The sequence below is a fragment of the Marmota monax genome, unplaced genomic scaffold, assembly GCF_021218885.2.
Source record: "Marmota monax isolate L192 unplaced genomic scaffold, Marmota_monax_Labrador192_F-V1.1 WCK01_AAM20220418_F8-fsc00211, whole genome shotgun sequence".
NCBI lineage: Eukaryota > Metazoa > Chordata > Mammalia > Rodentia > Sciuridae > Marmota > Marmota monax.
The window spans coordinates 1,423,392-1,440,249 of record NW_026694080.1 but is presented as its reverse complement, the minus strand read 5'-3'; the positions used below and the strand labels follow the sequence as shown (position 1 = coordinate 1,440,249).

At 61.2% G+C, this 16,858-nt stretch overlaps 1 protein-coding gene across 1 annotated transcript; it reads right to left on the bottom strand.

Moving 5' to 3' along the window:
• Nucleotides 1–1,463: 1,463 nt before the first annotated feature.
• Spdef (SAM pointed domain containing ETS transcription factor) lies at nt 1,464–9,136 on the bottom strand. Its single transcript, XM_046464389.1, has 5 exons — nt 8,734–9,136; nt 6,407–6,604; nt 4,484–4,531; nt 4,227–4,373; nt 1,464–2,091 (listed from the first exon to the last, which is right to left on the bottom strand). The coding sequence occupies exons 1-5, from the start codon at nt 9,134–9,136 to the stop codon at nt 1,913–1,915; spliced, it is 975 nt and encodes a 324-aa protein (XP_046320345.1). The 3' UTR covers nt 1,464–1,912.
• Between the last annotated feature and the right edge of the window lie 7,722 nt (nt 9,137–16,858).

Below are 16,858 nucleotides of genomic sequence, written 5' to 3'. Positions count from 1 at the left end.
CATCCCAGCTGGCAGACGCCAGGGTGCTGTTGGCTCACTGCCAAGGTCAACTTCTCCTGAAGACAATGAAGCTGCTGGAGGCAGAAGGCAGGGGACAGGGCAGGACTTGACCCTGGTGGGCTGGTGGCGCTCGTTCCTGCTCGCTTTCTGGAAACCTGGCCTCAGAGGCAGAGGCTGTGGACACTGAGGATGCTGAGCAGTCATGGAACAGGAGGATGGAGGGACAGGAAGAGCCCTGTCCTTGGGGAGAGATGGACCAAGGTTCCCTTTCTGGTTCTGCTGCTACTCAGCTGTGTGATTGCAAGCCCGTGGCTTAATTGCTCTGAGCCTCAGTTGCATCATCTGCAAAATGGGGGCATGAACTCTGCTTCAAAGCTTTATTGGGACGGTCAATGACAAAAAAAAAAAAGAAAAAGCAGCAGGAACACCTGGCACATGGTAGATGCTTGGACACATAAGCTGGTGAGTCAATGTGGGCGGAGCATAAAGAAGCTAAGGGAAGGGCTGGGGCTGTCGCTCGGTGGTAGAGCGCTTGCCTTGCATGTGTGAGGCACTGGGTTGGATCCTCAGCATATAAAGAAAATAAAGATATTGTGTCCAAGTACAGTATGTATATATATATATATGAAGAAGCAGCAGCAGCTAAGGGAAGCCGGGTGCAGTGGCGCATGTCTGTAATCCAGGGGCTCAGGAGGCAGGAGGAACATGAGTTCAAAGCCAGCCTCAGCAAAACAAGGTGCTAAGCAACTGCAAGACCCTGTCTCTAAATAAAATACAAAATGGGGCTGGGGATGTGGCTCAGGGGTTGAGTGGCCCTGAGTTCAATCCCCGGTACCAAAAAAGAAGCTAAGGGAGCTACTTGCTCAGAAGAATGGACGGTGAGGCTGGTGTCCCGCCAAATAAGCTCAGGTGCCCACACCCCTCCCCGGCAATGGGCGCAGCTCTCATAGATTCTCACTGGGACTCACAGCCCTGCGGATGGTGCTGCTGTGGCCTTCAGGGGACAGAAACTTCAAGGAAGCGACCTCTCTCTCCTACCATCTGCACAGAGCCAGTGTCCCATAAGGGGACTGAAGTGCCCACCCCTCTCCCCTGTCCACTACGCTGCAGGTCCGGCGGCCTCAGTTGGCCTAGCAGAGATCAGGGCCCTGGGCTCCCTGCCACTGTCACAGGCTGCAGAGGACGCCCCCCCTCTCCACAGGACACAGGCGGAGCCCCCTCGGCCCCGGCCCTGCCTCCTGCCCTCAGCCCATCAGGAGGGAAAGATGAAGTGGCCGGTTCCAGACTCCCCTGGTCCTGGGGACTCACGGTCCATCTCACACAAGCTTCTATCCAGCAATGCCAGCCCAATGCCACCTCCCCCAGGAAGCCTCCCCCACCACCCCAGGCCCCTGGGACCACAGCCTTTGGGCTGCAGATGGCCTCCAGGCTGCGCCATTCACTTCCACGACACTGGGGACCTGTCAGTTCACTCATGTCTTTATTATCCACTCCTGGGGTCACGTCTGACCCCCCAACTCAGGACGCACCACGGAGGCACGGTGCGGAGGTGTGGCAGGGGATGTGGCAGGAAGAAGCGCAGCCCTGCACGTGAACTTGGCCAAGTCCTTGCCATTCTGTGGGCTCTGCTCCGCAATTCTGGGGTCAGAGGCTGGGTGGAAGGAGGCTCTCCCTCTCCCTCTGTCCTCCAGGGGACGACGCACGTGAGCAGTGAGGCCCTAGGAGGAAGCACCCCCACCCAAGGGTCCAGGAGAGCTCACTGTGGCCCTGGGATCGCGGGCCATCCCCTCCCTGACCTTGGCCAGCAGCACGCCGCCCGCCCGTTCTACCCAGGCTCAGGCTCTGGCCGAGGCAGAGGCCGGCGGGCGAGAGGGCCCTGAGGGTGGTGTCAGGCCTGGGCCCTCCGCAGCCCTCAGATGGGGTGCACAAACTGGTAGACGAGGCGCTGGGAGACATCGGGCTTGCGGATGATGCCCTTCTTGTAATACTGGCGGATAGAGCGGCTCAGCTTGTCGTAGTTCATGGCGGGCCGGTTCTTGCGGATGCCCCACAGCCGGGCCACCTGGGCAGAGTCCTCGATTTTGAAGATGCCTGGGGGAGCAGAAAGGCCCACGGACAGTCAGTGTGAGTGTGGGGACAGCAGCAAAAGGCCAGATCAACAGGTCAGTCTGCAAATCAAGGGAACAGGGACCCTGGCTCCCTTCAGCTCCAGGCCCGGGGGGGGGGGGCGGGGGCCAGGCTTCGGGGACCGTAACACCCCTGCCCCTGTGTGTGCTGAGGACTAAAGGAGCCTAGAACAGGCGCCACAGCCCCCACGAATGGCCGAGGAGTCTATGCAGGCTCCAGCCTCCCAGTGTGGTCTGGGAAATTGGTGGGGTCTTTGGGGATCCGCGGGTCTGGCCCTTGTCACCACCAGCCACTCCTGTTGTAGAGATGGCATAGGATCCTGGAAGCCCTGCTGGGCCCCTTTCTGTGTCTGTGACACACTTGGCAAGATCTCTGGGCCCCTGTCACCCACCCCCCTGGACTTCCTACTCCTGAAACGGCCTCTGCCGTTCTCTGATGTCCCAGCCACACAAGGGTGGCCAGAGAGCAGGTCTGGAGCAGTCCCCAGGCTGGAGCCCTGGCCCTGCTGAGGCTCTTTGCCCCTGTCTATGGGAGGGGGTGGCAGTGGCCACCATGGGGTGGAGTCCTTACAGCAGTGTTTAGAGAGGAGCCTGAGGAAGGGCCCCACAGGACAAGCATTCCATTGTCACCACCCTCAGTCCTCATCCTGAACCCTCCTGCCCAGGCCCAGGCCCAGGCCCGGCCAGCACGCCCTCTCCAGGGAGCGTCCCCAGGGCTCGTCCCTGGTCTCCAGTGCACACGGAGGCCAGCACACCCTGCGCAGGAGCACTGCCCCACCACGGCTTGTCCCTCTGCCCTCCTCTGAAGTCTTCCTGGACCGACACAAGTGATCCCCTCCTTCTTAATACAGTCCCCAAAAGGTCCCCACAAAGCCCATTTCACTGCTATTTTTCATACAAGACTGTGGGTCCCTTGAGGACAGAGTGTGGCTGTGCCCGCCCCGAACCCTCAGGACACTATGATTCTCTGTAAGTGACTGAGCACAGGCACAGTCAGGGTAGGCCTCCGTGAGGCCCAGCCTCCCACAGTCAGGCTCCTTGGTTCTAGGTGTTGAGGGACACACGCACTCGCCATCTAGCCCTGCGCTGTCCAATACGGTGGCCACCAGGCACTGGTGGCTGTTGAGCACTTGAAATGTGGCTGTCCACACTGAGATGTGCGCAGAGTGTGAAAGACACACTAGGTTTTAAGACGTAGCCCCATGCCTCAGAAATTGCTTGTTTGTTACACGTTGAAATCACAGTAACTTACACCAGCAGATTAAATACAGGCCAAGCATCCTGTGAAATTCTTGGGATCGGAACTGTTTCAGATTTTGGAGTTTTTAGGATTTTGGAATATTGGCGTACACTTTACCCACTGGACATCCCTCATGTGAAAACCCCAAATCTGCCTCCCTCCTCCCCTCTTGGGGCCTCTCCTGAGTCACCAACTCCTCTCCTTGTCCCGCAGCGGCCTGGAGGGAGCAGATTTCAGATTTTTGAATTAGGGATGCACAACCTATATTATTAAAATCAAATCTGTTTTTATTTTCCTGTCTACATATATCTCTTTTCTTTTTGCAGAGCTAGGGATGGAACCCAGGCCTCAGGCATGCTACATCGGATCCATCCCAAGCCCCAAATTTACATCTTTTTAAATATTCCAAAAGGCAGCTGCTAGAAAATTCAAGTTACAGCCAGGCATGGTGTCACACGCCTGTAATCCCAGCTGCTCAGAAGCCTGAGACAGGAAGATCTTGGGTTCAAAACCAGCCTCAGCAACTTAAGGAGGCCCTAAGCAACTCAGTGAGACCCTGTCTCTAAACTATAAGGAAAAGAGCTGGGGACATGGCTCAGGGGTTAAGTTCCATATGGGATGCACATGGTGTCTGTTCCTGGGCATCTTTAGTCTCCTCAGTGACGCTGTGATGTTTTGAGGACAAAGGCTGAGGCTCCTTCTCAGCAAGCACTGTGCAATTTCTGAGGATCCTAAACAGGACAGAGTCTAACCAGGAGACAGATGAGGTCACCATGGCAACCAGACCCTCCGTGGCAAGTTTGGTATCCAGGGTGAACGTGGGGCAGCCCCTCCCCACCCCAGGGCGCCCCCTCTCTCACCCTTCTCCTTGTTGAGCCACCGGATGAAGCGACCATAGCTGTGGGGCTTGAGCAGCAGCTCCTTGAGGAACTGCCACAGGTGGATGGGCTGTCCGGAGCAGGACGAGTCCACCTCGCTGTCGGTCCAGCTCTCCTCGCTGTTGGAGGCTGGTGGCCAGGGAGGGGCGATGAGTGGGCAGCTGCAGCAGCAGCCGTCTGTGCCTCTGCGGCCCCTCAACCCACCCGCGCCCGGGGCCTCCCTGCCCTGCCTGGCTCACCGCAGCAGTGAACGGCGCCCGGGGAGGTCCTCTCTTTCATCCAGGCCGCTGTAGGACAAGGAGAGAAGGTTGGTGACCCAGGAGAGGCCCCAAGAGGGGAGGAGGGAGGCGTGTGGGTAGGCTTATGGGGGGTCCCTGTGGCTCCCTGCCTCCTGCCAACGTGCACAGTCAGGTTGCTTTTCCAGGAGCCGCTGGGTGAAGGGTAGGGTTTCAGAGCTAAGCCGGAGGTGGAGGCCCTGCCTGTGCTGAGATGCAGGGGCCACGGAAGCCCGCAGAGGGCCTTCCCTCTTCCTGGAGGGGCGGGGCACCCCTGCAGAGGCCTGGCCTGGAGTGGGTGTGAGGTCTGCACCTTGCTCAGCGCAGGGCATCGTAAACACCAGCCCCTGCCCTCCAGCTGCCAAGTGCACCAAGCAGAGCCGCCCCCAGCTCTCCACCTGGCCCTCTGGTCTCTCCTGGGTGAGGCAGCTGGCTAGGGACCAGGAGGTCACCACCCACCCACCAGGGGCCTGGGCTGGGCAGGCACGGGTCTCTGATGGAGTTCTGAGCGGGGCCAGTCCCCGTATTCATTGCAGGCCCCTAGGGACAGGTCCGGACTCACTGAGCAAGAACCACATCCTCCAAAGAGCTGATCTGCACAGGACACAGTGGTGTCCAAAGAGATGGGGACAATTTAAACACGCAGGGGTTGACAAATGGCCACCAAAGGAACAGGGCAGCTGTGTGTCTGCTGATGGGAAGCAGGTCCCACACACTGGAGCCAAGAGCAGTGTGACCCACAGGACTCCTTATGGATTTTTTTAAAATATTGTTTTAGTTGTTGGTGGACCTTATTTTACTTATTTATTTATCTGTTTGCTGAGAATCGAACCCAGGGCCTCGCATGTGCCAGGCAAGGGCGCTACAACTGAGCCACAACCCCAGCCCCTGGGTTTGTTTTTTGAGCATTAAAACTACATTCGTACATTTGCTTGAAGATGCATAGACTTTCTCAGGAAAGATACCCCGGAAACTGGTGACAGTGGCTGCCACTGGGAAGCACTCAGTATTAAGGCCGGGGCGGGAGGGGGGGCTTACGCTCAAAATATACTATTTACTATTTTCATCATGGTCTTGATTTAAAAAAAAAAAATATATATATATATATATATATATATTTTAGTTTAGTTGGACATAATACTTTTATTTATTTTTTAAATCTTTATGGGGTGCTGAGGATCAAACCCAGGGCTTTGCACGTGCTAGGTGAGCGCTCTGCCGCTGAGCCCCAGCCCTTATTTTCTTTTTTTCAATGGTGCTTGGGGATTGGAACCAGGGCCTTGTGGACATGCTAGGCCCACGTTCTACTGCTGAGCTACACCCCAGACCTTTTCTCTTTTTTTTATTTTGAAAGAAGGTCCCCCTAAGTTACTGAGGCTGGCCTCAAACTTGTGATTCTCCTGCCTCAACCTCCTGAATTGCTGGCCTCAAACTTCCTCCTGCCTCAGCCTCTGGAGTCGCTGGGATCACAGACGTGTGCTACCCCGCCCGCTTACTGCGATTTTTTTTTTCTAAATGTGCACATTTGTTACTTCATGACTTCTTTAATGGAAAATAAAGCAAAATAAACAAATTTTTAAAAAGTAAAAAGAAGGATTTCTCGCTGTCCTCAGTCACCCTCGGCTCTGACACCCTGCGTCCCCTGGTCTAGCCTTCTACCTTTTCCCTTCCGTGGGCTACAGCTCTCTGCCCCCCACCAGGCTGGGGCTGCTAAGTGGGTGAGATGCCCGGGGCCCAGGGAGGCTCCTGTCCCTGGGTAGAGATTCAGAGAGGGGGTTTGGTTTGGGCGGTCCCGGTCCAGGGCCATCTCTTGGCAGCATCCTGGCCTCACCCGCCCACTCGGCATCCCCCGCTTGGCTCCCCGAGGGGAGCCCCACGGCCGCGCACCTGATTTCCAGATGTCCAGGTGGGCGTGCAGCACGTCCCCGCCCAGGGGGGAGCGCTGGCGGAACTGCTCCTCGGACAGGGCGCACAGCTCCTTGCCGCCCAGGTCCTGGAAGGCCCTGCCCACGGGGGGCAGGCGGTACTGGTGCTCGGTCCACAGCAGCCACTTCTGCACGTTGCCGGGGCTCCAGCCCACAGGGTCTGCGTGGGAAGGGCCCCTCAGCTCGGGCTTGGGCGCCACCCACGGGTGCCCCACCCACAGCTGATTCACCCATGGGAAACTGTGGCCTCGGGCCATGCGTGCCTCGGATGGGGACAAGCCAGACTTAGACGGGCCTGGGGGGGGGGGCCCTGTGGAAGCAGGCACCCCAGGAAGGAGGGGACGCAGGGGAGGAGCTGGGCAGAGAACCAAATTTGGCTCAGGGAAGGGCCTGGCCTCTGCCCGGCCTCTCACCCAGGCCTCGGTCCCCTCGGACCCCTCCGGCCTCCAGAGGACCTTTCAGGACAGCCCCAGCCCTGGCAGGGATGGTGACAATAAGCTAGAGACACCAGAGCTTCTCCCTAGATGCCTCTTGCCTTCCTCAGACCAGAGGAAAACCTAACCAGGAATGCAGGTGACAACCCCAACACCATCCCCGTCATCTTACAGAGAAGGACACTGACCCAACACCTCACAATGGGCGGGCTGCATAGTAGCTGCTCAATGCACGTGTGTGGAAGAAAGAAGTGACCAGGGGCAGGGCGGTGATGGGGCAGCTACAGGACTCGGGCCAGGAGGGGCACACTGGCTAGGTCCCAGTCTCCCATGGGAAGCTACCCTGGAGGGAGCCCGGGCTGGGTACAAAGATGGACGCATCCAAGGGAACATCATGGCCCGAGGCCGTGCCCCAGCAGGTGACCTGCAGGCTAGGCTGCTCCCGCTTCATAAACCCATTTTCCTCCTGAGGTCAAAGCAATTTGTTTCTGTCCCCATTGTTCTCAGAGCGCGTCCCTCCCAGGCCTCGCGTGGGGGAAGAGGCGTCCTGGGAGAGGCTCTGCGTCGGGGCTGGCACAAGTGTTGGATATGGTAAGACGGGGGTGCCCCTGAGTGTGGGCACCATGTGGGACGCTGGGGAGCAGGGCTGGGACAGAGGGATGTGTGACGACCCCCCTTTCCCTTGTGAAAGCTGCAGGGCGAATAGGGACGCTCAAACGTGAGCCCCCAAACAAAAGTGCCAGGGGGACGATTCACCAGGGACGAGCCCCACGGCATCAGCTCCATGACCACCCCAGGCCCGGCGCACACATGCTCGGCCCCTTGTGTCCCCTCCTCCTCAGAGCCTCCTTGCCACCAGACCAGGGACACATTCTATTTGTGACCTGCTTTCCTCTCTGTAATGTCAGTCCATGAACCTCATAGTGACCTCTGTGTTAAGTCACCACTCGGTTCCCCAGGCCTAGAACAGGGCTGGCCTGGGAAGAAGCACCTGTGGTTGAATTTGTTCCACAGCTGTTTATTGAGCATCTGTTATGTTCAGGGTGCTACCCTAGGAACTAGGGCTCTGGAAATGAAGAAACAGAGGAAAATCCCTGCCTTTGTGGAGTGCATATCATACTGGGGGACACACAGTCAACAAGATAGGAAAGAAGCAGCATGTCAGACGGTTGGGCCCGCTGTGAGAGATCTAAAAAGAACTATGAGAGATAAGGAGAGTCAGAACATAGTCAGCAATTTCTTTCTTTCTTTCTTGGTACTGGGGGTTGAACTGAAGGATGCTTTACAACTGAACTACATCCCCGGATTCTCTATCCTTTTCATTTTTTTTTTTTTTTTTTAATTTTGAGACAAGGTCTTGCTAAGTTGCTGAGGCTGGCCTTAAATTTGCAATCCTCTTGCCTCAGCCTCCCAAGTTGCTGGAATTGTGGGTGTGTGCCACTGCACCTGGCTGTGGGCAACAATTCCAATAGAGGGACCAGAGAAGGCCTCATTGAGGGGGTGTCTGTCATCAGGACCTGAAGGAGCCCAGTAGGTATTTGAGGGAAGAGTATTATTCTATGCTGAGGGACCAGCAGGTGCAAAGTGGTGAGTGTCATGGGAACAGCAGAGAGTGAATGAGAGGACAGCAGAGATGAATCCCAGAGGAGGTGGGCCAGGTGACAGAGCCTGAATTCACTGGGGACACTGGGCAGAAACCCTCCCAGACCTGGCTTCAGCTGATGTGCCTTGTGGGCTGTGTGAGGAGTCCCAGCGTCCCTGGGGCCGCCTGGGGCTGGGGCAGGTGGCCTCATCGCGTCCAGTGGTGCCCACCCTCCTCAGCCCTGCCCTGCCCTGCCCAGGGAGGCCCGCTCACCTGCGGTGATGCTGAGCAGCCTGCAGGCCGTCTCGATGTCCTTGAGCACCTCGCCCACCACCATGGACTGCACCTGCTCCAGCGAGTGCTCCTCTAGGGCCAGCGCCCCCGGCACCAGGTCCAGGCCGCCCCCCGGCGCCTGGCTGTCGATGACCGGGCACTGCTCTGGCTCCTCGGGCGGCTCCTCCCGAGCGCTGGCCGGGGGCCCTTTGGCGGCCCAGGTCCCCTCCTCGGGGTAGAGCATGTCAAAATAGGAGAGGTAGAAGGCGGACAGGCCCTGGTCGGGGGTGGCCGGGCGGCGGGGGCTCCAGGCCCGTCTCTCGGGCGCCGCCCCCTTCTCCAGGCCGTCGGGGGGCAGCAGCAGGCAGCCGGGGGGCGCGGCGCTGGGGCTGGCGCTGCCCATGGCGCCGGGGCTCGGGCGGGCGGCGGCGCCTGCGGAACGAGAGGCAGAGTCAGCGTGGACTGTCCCGGGGCCGCTAAGCCGGTTAGGGACGAGGCCGGTGGGCAGTGGGCCCGGCCTGGGGGCTGGGCTTCTGGGTCACTGGGCAGCGAGGCCAGGGCCGGCGGGAACCTCGGGCAGGTGGGAGGCGCAGGAGGGCCGTGGGCAGCGCCTCCCCTGCGGCCGGCTCAGAGCAGCCGGAGGTTCTGACCGGCCAGTCCCCCCGACGGCTGAGGAGCCCCACTGGGCAGATGAGCAGAAGAAGGGCTGGACTGGAGCCCTTGATGTTCAGCCTGTCCTGCTAATCTAACCTGAATCTTTCCTGCTGTAGCCAAGGTGTTTTTTTTTTTTTTCTTTTTAAATCCTGCCTTTTAAAATTTTGTTGATTTTTGTTTCCATGCTGGGGTTGGACCCATGCCAGGTGGGTACTCTGCCACCAAGCCTCACCTGCCCCGTCCTTCTGTGCCGCCCTTGGCAGGGTGTGGAAGGAGGAGGTCACCGAAGGCTGCCTGCATCACCAGCCCCGGGAGAGAAGAAAGTCCCTCCCCAGGGTGGAGACAGGAGCCCCCGCAAGTTGGGAGCTGTCCCTTCCCCTTCCCAGGGGCTGTCGGGGTGTGAATGGAGTCACAGGGAGCGGCTCTAAGACACCCCCCCCCCCGAGTCCTGGTTCCCCCCGCCTCACCCTCCCCGGCCCTCTGGGGTGGTGCCCAGTGCTGGGCTTTCCTGGTGGGTGACCGGGTGGCTCCAGAGAACAAGAGGGCCCTCGGCATCTCGATGCCCCCTCCTCACTGCTGCCCCAGGGCCCCCAGCCCCCGCTGGCCTTGGCACCAACTCAGAAGCCCCCCACGGCCAGCTGCCCGGGCCGCACCAGACCACCCGGCTCGGGGGGCAGGGACTGAAGAGGCTCCTGGGGACAGTGGGTGATGTGTGGGCCCAAGGCTCAGCACACATCCAGACACAGGCGGAAGGTCACCCAGGTGCTGCGGCAGAGGAGGAAGGGAAAGGACAGGAGGGACGGAGGATGACCAGGCCGTGCGGATGTTAAAACCAAGGGTCTCAGAGTGTGGCGCCCGGAGCCCTGGGGCAGCTGACGCCCACTCTCTGGGCCTCTGAGAGTTCAAGTTTGAGTTCCGTTTCTTTTTGCACTGGGCCAATCCAGGGGCGCTTACCCACCGAGCCACAACACAGCCCTTTTTATTTTTCATTTTGAGACAGGGGCTCACTAAGTTGTTGAGGCTGAGCTTGAACTTGTGATCCTCCTGCCTCAGCCTCCTGAGCTGCTGGGATCACAGGCCTGCGCCACCGTGCTTGGCTTGAGTTGCCTTTTTTAAAGGTATCTGGCCGGCGGGAGGAGGAGACTCATCTGAGGACTGATAGCTTCTTCCAAGGCCAAATTTATAGGAGTTCGCTCCCAGCGTGGAGGGCGTGTGTTTCCCGGCCCATCCAGTGTGGACTGACCTGCTCAACCTCAGTGTGCGCTTGGCCTTTGCCCCTGCAGATGGAGCAAGGGAAAGAACCTGGTTTGAAATGATATCCCTTCCTCTCCAGGTAGCAAAACTTGGTGAATGGGGCCCAGCTAGAATTTCAGCGCCCTCTACCCATTCCTCTTACTCAGTGCCCAACCTTCCCAACCTTCCATGGCAGCCCCACAGTTTCCTGCCGTAGCGAGAGTGCCAACAGGAGAGAAGGGTGTTCCCTTTGATTCTAACTCTTCCTTTCAAGGGCTCCTTTAAGTGACAAGGAAGAAGAGGTCAGGGTGGGTGGGGTGGGCAGGGACAGGGGGGCTGGTGGTGGGGGACAGAGGGCAGGTCTGGAACCATTTCAAGTCCTTCTGTGCAAACACTCATGTGTGCCATGGGCCCATGCTATTTACCCAGGCCGCGCCAACAGCCCTCGGTGCCCCTGGGTCCCCACCCCAGCCTGTGCCCACACCCTAACCCTAGGCAACTCCACCCCCGAAGAGCCCCTACACTTTCTCCTTCACCTCCCGCGAGCCTCCCGCCCCGTCCACGTCCTCAGAACCCCCTGCCTGCCACGTTAGGGCAGCCTCTGCCAGCTCCCTGGGCCTCCTGCCAGGGAGGCCGCTTTCCCAAGAAACAGGAGGCTTCTTCCCTCGTGACCTCCTGTTTGCTCAGCCTTGGCCGCAGGTGGGAGGGGAGGCCACGCCTGGGGTCCAGGGCACCATCGCGGGGGTCGGGGGGTGCTGGGCGGGGTGGGGGCAGCACTGGCTGTTTGGGATGTACAACGCGTCCTCACCTCGGCCAGGGGTCTGCACCGCCCCGTGTCGGCCCCTCCCCGGGAGAGAGAGCCTAGGGCCCTATTCTCATCCCACCTTGCCCGGGGAGAAGTCGGGGTGCAGAGAGGTGAATGACCCAAATGCGGGTCCTTTGACTCCTAGCTCAGGGCTCCCTCAGCAGCGGGGATCCCCACCCCTCCACGCCCCACACCCCGCTTCTTCTCACCCCTGAACCCCCCCAGGAACCTGCTGCCCACTAAGCCTGGGTCCCAGTTCTAGCACTTTCTGCTGAAACCCAAGTTAATGCTTAACTGCGGTGGAGGAAGATCCCCCCGGCGGTCCAGGTCTGAGGGGCCTGGGCTGGCTGGCCAGGGGGCAGGGCTGATGAGCCCCACCGGGGTCCTGGCGCCCCCACCCCCAGGTTGCAAGCTGGCTCGGGACAGGAGAGTTTGCTGCACAGTGAGCCCCTCCCCAGTGCTGTCCCCAGGGTGTCCACTTACTACCCAAAGCCGGGGGACACACACGCAAGGACCCTGACCCATAGGCACAGACAGTGAGGCTGGGGGACTGCAGCTGGCCCGAGGTCTACGTGGTCGTGCGGGGACTCTGACCACGGGATGAGGAGTCCCGGCTCCTGCTCCGACGTCCCCCCCCCCGGGTCGGGGTCCTGTTCACCTCCTGATCACCTCCACCCCACCCCGGCCCCCCACTGCACCTCACTGTCAAGGTCATGCCCTCCAGCACCCTTGATCATCTGCTCCTCGGGTCAGGAACCTGGCCTGCTCCCCACTGCCCGCCTGGCCCCGGGGCTGGGCCATCTCTGAGTCCACCTCTCACCCAGCCTCAGAGCCAGGGGCCACATGCTGTCACATGCCCAGACTGTTTTCTAGGTGGGAACAATCCGGCCACAGTGGGAAGGAGTCCCTGTGCTGGTCTCTGGCAGGGTCTGGCCCAGAACCAGGGGCCAACATGGTGACCCCACATTCAGACTCAAGGAGAAAGGCATTTCCCACCGGGTCCCTGGCTTCGGGCACAACTTGGCTCTTTTCACCTGCGTCGTTGTCCCCTGACCAGGTTGCCCCTTCCTTCCCACCACAGTCAGCCGCAGCGCTCCTCCCGCGGAGCCCCTCACAGCCCCTTCCAGCTTCCCGGGCCTGCACCGTGGGGTGGGGCAGGTTGGCATCAGGATAGGTCCCCAGTGGAGCTCCTCGTCCAGGGAGAAAGCTGGGCCCAGAGAGTGGTGGGAAGTTGCCCACGGTCACACAGCAGAGCCAGGGCCAGACCAGGGGCCTCCTGACATCAGGGCCCCTGCTCCATCAGCCTGGGGTCCTGGTGTCTGCCAGGCCCTGGGGACGCAGGCCCAGCCCTCCCAGCTTCCCGAGTCGCCCCCAGCCCGCGTCTCCTGAGCGATGCCTCCAGTTCCCAAACCGCGAGCTGATCCTTGTGGATTAAGCCACCGTCAGGATTAAGGATCAGCATGTCCGGCCCCCTCCTGCCCCCGAGCCCCCGTCCTTCCTGAGACAAAGAAAGTGTGGCAACAGCTGGTGGAGGCCAAGGCCCAGAGACGGCCATCCCCAAGTCCATCTGCCGCCCGCAGTGGCAGGGTGGCCGCCAGGGGGATTAGCCCCTGGGCCCCTTCGCGTGCTCCTCCCTGTCCCCCAGGAAGCCAGGCCAAGGAAGAGGCCGAGGGACCCAAAGGCAGGTTTGTGCAGCTGTTCCCGTGTCCTCTCTGCCAACTCTCTGGGGCCAGAATGTGCCCTGGAGCCCTGCCTGTGGGTCCCCACCTCCCATGCAGCCTGCTCCTCTCCTGGGAATGAGGCCCCTGCAGTCCCCTGGAGGCCCCTGGAGGCCCTGGCATGGCCTGTCTTCCACACCCTGCGGATTGTGGTGTGGGGTCAGCATGCCTGGGCCCAACCAGGACACTGGAGCCCAGCCCAGGCCCCTGGAGAAGGGCACTCAGGAGCGTGGGCGGGGCAGGTGACAGCCACCCACCCCTCTGGCTCCCTGCTCAGCCCCCAGCCAGCCCAGGCGGAAGGGAGGGTCCCCTGGCTTCCCTCTGCAGCCCCCGGCCCAGAGTCAGCCGCCCCCCTTCAGCCCCTGAGCCAGGGTCGGGGTTTGGGTGGGGGTTGGGGCCCCGCCGACAGCCACACGGCCTGGGCAGGGGTGCCTGGGCCAGCGCCCCTACACCACGCACCCCCTTCAGCTGGTCAGCACCTTGGAGAGAAGCCGGCGTGTCCCAGGCCACTGCCCACAGCCCACTGGGTGGCCGCCCGGCTTCTCTGACCTCCGGGCTCAGGCCCCCGCCCCCTCTCCTCGAGGCCCTGCCAACCCGGGGTGCCCCAGGGTCCTTCAGAGCTGCCCCCCAGACCTTAGCACCCGCCCCTCTGCCCGGGTGCCAGCCTCTGCCCACTGGGGAGAGCGCCCTGGGGCCTGGGCAGGTCCAGGATGGGCTTTCCCTCCAGCACCCGCTGTGGCCATCCCCACGCTCCTGTTGCCTGTCCTCAGGGCCTCGGGGCAGAGGGGACGGAGGGTCCTTGGCGCGGGGAGGGACTCACCTGCCCTGGATGCAGCAGGAGAGGAGGGCGGGGGCTCCCCCTAGGCCCTGGAGCCCACCCCCCTGCACCCCAGGCAGGCCACCGACTGCGACCTGCAGGAGTCCTGCTCCGTGGGAGGGTCCCCCTGGGGCTGGGTGTGCAGAGAGGCCATGTAGGGATGGGAGGGTGGGTGCGGGCAGGGGGGAGGGCCAGGTCACAGGGACTGGGGCCCAGGAGGTGGAAGGGGGCAGGGAGGACACCAGGGAGACCTGGCCTCATCCACTCTCCCAGCTCCCGCGAGGGCTCTGCGGTCCCACCTCTCTGCACGTCCCTGGCCCCTATGCACCCCCTTGCTGACCCGGCTTCCAGCTCTCGGGGCCAGGCGAAGGCCAAGCCAAGTGAACGTCCCCGGGCAGCCAGCATCGTCCCCACCTGACAAACAAGGGCGCTGTGACCTTCTGTGGGCATGTGGCCGTGTGCCACCGAGCAGGGACTTGAAGTCAAGACTCAGGTCTGCCTCTGTTCAGAGGCCACGGGTGGACGGGCACTTCTCACCCCTCCCGCCACCTGCCCACCGGCCCCTGCAATCACAGCCCCACAGTGGTGACACTTGTGGATCTGGGTGGCACACGTGCCTGCAGCCTGAGGGACAGGGACCCACCTCATCCAAGTACACCCTCATGTTGAGTTTGCTCCAAAGATCAGATGTGACCTCAGCCTTTGGAGACGAGGAATGTCCTGCAGTGACCCACTCTGTGTGGACCCTGGGTGGGTCCTGGATCCTCTCTGAGCCTCAGTCTCCTCTTCTGAGCTCTGAGGGGGTGGGTTGTCTCCTGGGACTTTTCTGGCCCTGGTCCTGACTGGGCTCTCCAACCCATGACGCCCACCTTGCTCCTCGGCCTGACTTTGGGGATTTAGAAGGAAGATGGTGGAGACATGGTGCAGGCCCCAGGGACTCCCCTGCAGTCAGAGACCCGATTCAGGGCTGGGGATCCCCATGTCCCTGGAGTTTGTGTCCAAGCAGGGCCGTCCACAGAGGCCTGTCAGCCTGGCTCCCATCCAGCCGCACCGGCCCCCGACCTGCTCCGGTGAGCCAGGACCCCCGCCCAGGGTGCTGGGGGAGTAGTGGGGCCGCGTGGAGACAGAACGCAGCTTCCAGACCCTTGGAATCTTCCAGAAATTGCAGTTCACTCCTTCACTCTGCTCTGGTTGAGCTCAGACCCTGTGTGTCTGTTTCTCAGCCTCCCAGTCAAACCCCTGGGTCCCCGAGGCCACCGTGCCCTGGTGACATGTGGCTGTCCCTCCTGTCTCTAGCACAAACCCACTTCCCCTCTGCTCTGAACCCCACAAGCCCTCCTGGGGGGCAGCTCCCTCTTCCCCACGCTGCTCAGGCACCAGGGCCGAAAGGTCCCCCAGGTGTCCCCCAGGGACATGGCCCAGCGGGCCAGCAGAAGGTGCAGGAGCCTCTACTGTCTCAGGGGCACATTCGCAGGCGCAGTCCGCTCTACTCCTCCTCGAGGCCCAGCACAGAGGGGGGACAGAGGCGGGGGTCTGTGCCCTCTGGACGGGTCAAAGGAGGAAAGGAGCCCGGAGCCCTGGCCGGGCCACCTCACCTCCTGACTTGGAAGGGGCGTCTGAGCAAGGCGAAGGCCACATAGCAGGACACGGAGAGTCCAGAATAAACTGTCCCGAGATGCTAAGGGGAGAACTGGGGATGGCACTAGGACCCATTCCAAGCCAAGAAGCGGCGGTGGACACATCCCCTTAGTCCTGGGGGATGGCTGTGCTGGAAGTGTGGGTGGGAGAGCTGGATCCTGGCAGCCCCTGTTGAAGTCCCAGGGCTGACCCTGGCCAGGGCGATCCCTCCAGCCCCTTCTCCCCAGTCCCAGAGCCCAAGGTGGGGGTACGCCGCCGTCCTGGCAGACTCCAGGGAGGCCTCGCTGTCCCTCTATTCCAGGGGGTACACAGAGGTCCCTGGCTGGCAGGAGGGTGGGAGGTGGGAAGAGGGACCCACCCCCCCGCTGAGAGGTGGGAGGAGACGGTGGCGGGGGCACCAGGCCTCCTGTGGGAACTTGCAAACGAGCCGCACACCGAGTTAAATGTCAGGAAGGGCCCAGGGCGACGAGGCTGGGCCGTGCACAGTTTGCTTTGGGAAGAGTTGCTCCACCTGACGGTCCACTCACCTGGCTCTGGTGCAGGGGTGGGGGTAGGGAAGAGGGTGGGGACAAGGGGAGGGTCCCACAGCGGCTTGGAGCTTGCCTCCTGCTCTCCCGTCCCTCCACCAGGGGCCGTCTGCCTGTTAGATGGGCTGTCACCTGCCTGGCTTGTGGGGGTTGCGAGGACCAAGGGGGCGTGTGACCGGAAGCTTCTGACCCACTCACCCCACATCAGTGAGGAGATCCCTGGCAAACGCGGCTGCCCCGAGCCAACTCCTACGCAGCCTGCAGAGCCCAGTCCCTTTGTGCCCTTCGCAAAGCCCCCTTCAACAGGGGCACCCACAACCCTTCAGCCTTCGCGGGCCCAACTCAGGGGGGCCTCTGTCTACATCGGCCTCAACTGACTTCCCCGGGTCCCCCGAGCCGACCCCAGGCCATTGAGCCCCAAACTGGGCTCTGTCTGCTCCGGGGCCGTCGATGCTGTACGCGCAGCGACAAGTGAATTCTCCTGGTTCTTCTCACTGCCAGCGCCACCCTTTCTGAGCATCCATTGAGCACCTACTGGGTGCAGCCCTATCCCCTCAGGCTTGGTTGACAAGGAACCCCGTCTCTAGAGGGTTCTCGGGAATGAGTGTCATCGTTTTATAACGGACAACACGAGAAGTCCAGTCTGGAAGGAGCCGCGTCTTGGCCTCTGGATGTCCCCTAGTGCCTGGCCCAAGGAGACCCTTGCGCACTCGCCAGGCGCAAAGGGGAGGCC